Source organism: Arachis ipaensis, chromosome B03, assembly GCF_000816755.2.
Source record: "Arachis ipaensis cultivar K30076 chromosome B03, Araip1.1, whole genome shotgun sequence".
NCBI lineage: Eukaryota > Viridiplantae > Streptophyta > Magnoliopsida > Fabales > Fabaceae > Arachis > Arachis ipaensis.
In genome coordinates this window covers 128,632,916-128,636,665 of record NC_029787.2, presented here as the reverse complement: position 1 = coordinate 128,636,665, position 3,750 = coordinate 128,632,916, and the positions used below count along the sequence as shown (strand labels likewise).

The 3,750-nt window shown below is 36.1% G+C and overlaps 1 protein-coding gene across 2 annotated transcripts; it reads left to right on the top strand.

The window, feature by feature from the left end:
* On the top strand, positions 876–2,870 carry LOC107631759 (uncharacterized GPI-anchored protein At4g28100-like). 2 transcript variants are annotated; one of them, XM_021119791.1, is made up of 3 exons: positions 876–1,022; positions 1,134–1,823; positions 2,297–2,870. In XM_021119791.1, exons 2-3 carry the CDS (start codon positions 1,263–1,265, stop codon positions 2,651–2,653), a joined length of 918 nt encoding a protein of 305 aa, XP_020975450.1. In that variant the 5' UTR covers positions 876–1,022; positions 1,134–1,262; the 3' UTR covers positions 2,654–2,870. The 2 variants fall into 2 exon arrangements, with proteins under 2 accessions (XP_020975450.1, XP_016190791.1); XM_016335305.2 differs by having other exon boundaries at positions 876–1,823.

The window sequence follows — 3,750 nt, the reverse complement described above, 5'->3', positions numbered from 1 at the left end:
TAGTGTATTTTTTTATAATATGAAGCATAAAAATATAACTTACTGTCATAATAATATTCAACAAAATATGCTAATAAAAAATAAATAATTTTTATATTTTATCAAATCTAAAATAAAAAAATATAAAAATTAAGATAAATTTTTTTATAACAAACACTTATTAATATTTTTTAATCAAAAAATATTAATTATGTTTATATATATTAATAAATATATAATATTAAATTTAATTATATAATATTTTAATTTTCGACCTGTCGTCGCTAAATTCCTAAATTCTCCCTGTTTGTGTCCCTCATTCACTACATACACAAAATATTTAAGGAATTTCATTTACTACTTCACCTTTTCAAATTAATCCGAATGCAATATATTAAAACGCACCGGGATTTATTACTTTAACTGAAGCTTCAGTTGCGTTCTGCTGTTTGTTCATATCCACTCTTGATGCAGGGCAGTACTAAAGGGACCGGGTTCACGTGACAGCCACTACCACGAAGGCCTAATTAAGGGTGTTAGTTAGATAAGGAAAATGATATAGTGGCAACAGCTGGCTCTTCTTTTTTTTTTTTCTTTTTTTCTTTTTTGCCACTTGTTGGGATTAACGGTCAAAAGTCAAAACACTTTCTCATATTCAAGTATAGTTATAACTAATACAAGTGATTAACCTGCTTGGTAAACACAGAGCCATTCAAACTACTAGTGCTAGGACACGGCTCCATGAATTCTATTACAAGGATTACTTGGGATTTTTCAAATTTTCGACGCAGTTGCTGAACTTTGTACATCCGGAATACCCTTGTTAAATAGAATCAATGATCACTTTATTTATTTACTATATGCTAAAATCCGTAATGAGGGCACGTGACATGATCCCGAAGCCAAAATTTTGTTGCATGACAATTGACAAGACCAATTTATTAGGCCTTCGTGTTTGGGTAGATAAATCTGTGTCAAAGTTCATGAGGAATTCTTATCAGCGTAGACTAAACTCATAAACCTGGGTCCATCCATCATATTAGGTGAGTAAAGATAGAAGAATAACTTTGTAGTGTAGTGTAGTGCAGTGTAGTATTGTCAAATAATTGATATAATTGTCTTCACACACTGTCCACTCATTAAAAATTCCACAGATGTGATGAGATAGGAGTTAATAAACACAGCAAGGAATAAGAGAGGGGTAATTAATAATCAAAGCAAGAAAATGAGGTAGCAATATCATAGTGCCAAACTCTGATAAACCCCAGCATCTCTTCAATAGTATGAAGAAGAGACTTGCCCTTGTGTTGTTGCTGTGCGCTGTGGTTCCATGCTATGTGATAAGCGATGCATCAACAGCAACAATACCCGCATTCCCTGAAGAGGAAAACGTTGAGGGGTGCTCTCTGAGTTTCTCCGACGAGCACTACCAAGGGATCAAGAATGCCTGTGGATCCAGCCTGGACCGCAGCAGGTGCTGCCCCGTGTTGGCTGCCTGGCTTTACTCTGCCTACTCCTCAACGGCACTGAAGCATGCTGCTGCTGATGCTGATGCTGATGCTGCTTCATCATATTCATATGATATGCCCTTGTTGCCGGATGACTCGGAAACGTGCGTTGCTGGTTTAGGTAAGGCCCTCAAAGGCAGGGGAATCCAGCTGATGCAACCCAACGACACCTGCGATGTTGTCTACTGCTACTGCGGGATCAGGCTGCACCCCTTCACCTGCCCTCATCAAAGTTTTCACACCCTCCAAAATTTGAACTTGGAGAACCGTTGTCTCACTCCAACTGCTTTCCCGCCTCTTTCTTCATGCTCCAACTGCTTGCATACCCTCTACTCTGTAAGTGTTCTTTTTCTTAGCCTGTCCACTTGCAATTACTCTCAATTATTCAACTATTTCCTGACACAATTCACATTTCCAACTACTACTTGCACAGACCTTGTCGCATGTGCGGTGATGCCCTTGCACTTAATTTTCATTTCATGTTCAAAACATAAATATCTATCTATTCTTCAGAATCTTATTGTTGTTTTTTTTATTAATATGCATGTTGCATTTGATTCTTGTTGTTGCTAACAAATAAAAATAAAATAAAATAATCATAGCATAATTTGACACTGCAAAAATGTCAAGCCTCCATTTAGTTTTCTGAAAGAAAACAAAGAAAGCCGAATCTTTTTTTATAACAGTAGTGCATGCAATTTTGATTATTTGTGCAAGTGAGTGAATGTTACACCAACCAATGCGTAAGCGCAATTTACTAATTTTAATGTTTGGTAGTCTAATATGAAGTATTAATTGTTTCTACACAGCTTAAAAAGAAGGCTTCTTCAAATTCAAGCAAAGCATCAGAGAACAGGACCACCAAGATCCACAACAAAGATTGTGAGCTCATGGGGTTGACATGGCTTCTGGCCAGGAACACGACAGCATACATTCACACAGTTTCCGCGGTTCTTCGGGCTTTGATGCTCAGTGCTGACGGATCGGACCCTCAATCCTGCACTCTGAACAGCGAAGGAAAGCCTCTCGCCGTCGATTCTTCCGAGATGTCTGATACTTCCTCATCAGCCATCCTGCAAGCCCCAACCCTCCTTTCTTTGTTACTTGTTTATTTGATAACGCTACTTGGTATGCAGCATGTCATTGTCATTTTATTATACACCTAATTCAAAAACAAATAAAATATATATCTCCAACATGGCAACTTTGTAAATTTGAATGTCTGTTTTTGGTTGATGCATGTGTTTGATACAAAAATCATGGGGTGGGACATGTATTGCCATGTGGTAATAGTGACCAATGCCCGGATTTGGAGGGACAAAATTTGGATGTAGCGTCACTTGTTGCGCTGGCATTATTTTAAATATTGTGTTTCCTTCTTCATGGCCAATTTTTATTCTATTCATCACTTGTGGAAGGGTTAAGTTAAAGAATGCAACATCATCATCATCATCACTATTACACACCTAAAGCTTCATAATTCATATACAATAAATTAATGCTTGTTTTATCAAAAAACGCACTGTTGGGCTAACCATGGGACACTACATCCACCTCAAAACCTTAAAAGAGTAAATTAATGGATCTCTCATCTTATAAATTTCTCACTCTTCCTTTGCTTTTTTTGATATGAGACTAACTTCAACACTCTTCGTACTTGTGACATTAACACGCACCTCCTCTCTGAATTACCTCTTCTCAAGCTTCTCCCTTTGCCATTGATCTTTATCAGCATGACTTGTTCCATCATCTCTTCCAAATTTCAAGTCCTTACCATTTTAATAGAGATCCAGGATTCAAAACAAGATTTAGCATCTCCCGGCCAATGAAAATTCAAAACAAGATTTGTCGAAGGTTAAGTTGTGCATACACCGAAAAGGAATTAGTTGCCCCATCACAAACTTCAACATGCCTCATCCAAAAAGAAAGGCCTTCTTCGCCATGAAAGTTGAAAATGATACCCTTCCCATTAGCAATGGGGATAAGTTTGGGTTTCGTTGCTTATATAACACTTATTGCAGTTGTAAAACAATTCTACGTTGTTATAATGATATTTAATCAAGTTTAATTATACGTTCATCTGATAACATTCGACCCTTTAAACTACTTTTTACGTGGTAGAAATAAAATGTAGTTATTTTTAAAGACAGTAAATAATTAAATTTACATGTAAAATTTTTTTATAACTACCGTAAATCGTCTCAATTTTCTTAAGAAAAAATATAGACAAATAATTTTTAATCAGTTAATTTTAAATAACTAA

Excerpts from the sequence above, each read along its gene's own strand:
- LOC107631759 (XM_021119791.1), top strand. The coding sequence starts at position 1,263 with ATGAAGAAGAGACTTGCCCTTGTGTTGTTGCTGTGCGCTGTGGTTCCA. Across the intron at positions 1,824-2,296 it reads GCTTGCATACCCTCTACTCT|CTTAAAAAGAAGGCTTCTTC; the intron begins GTAAGTGTTCTT and ends GTTTCTACACAG.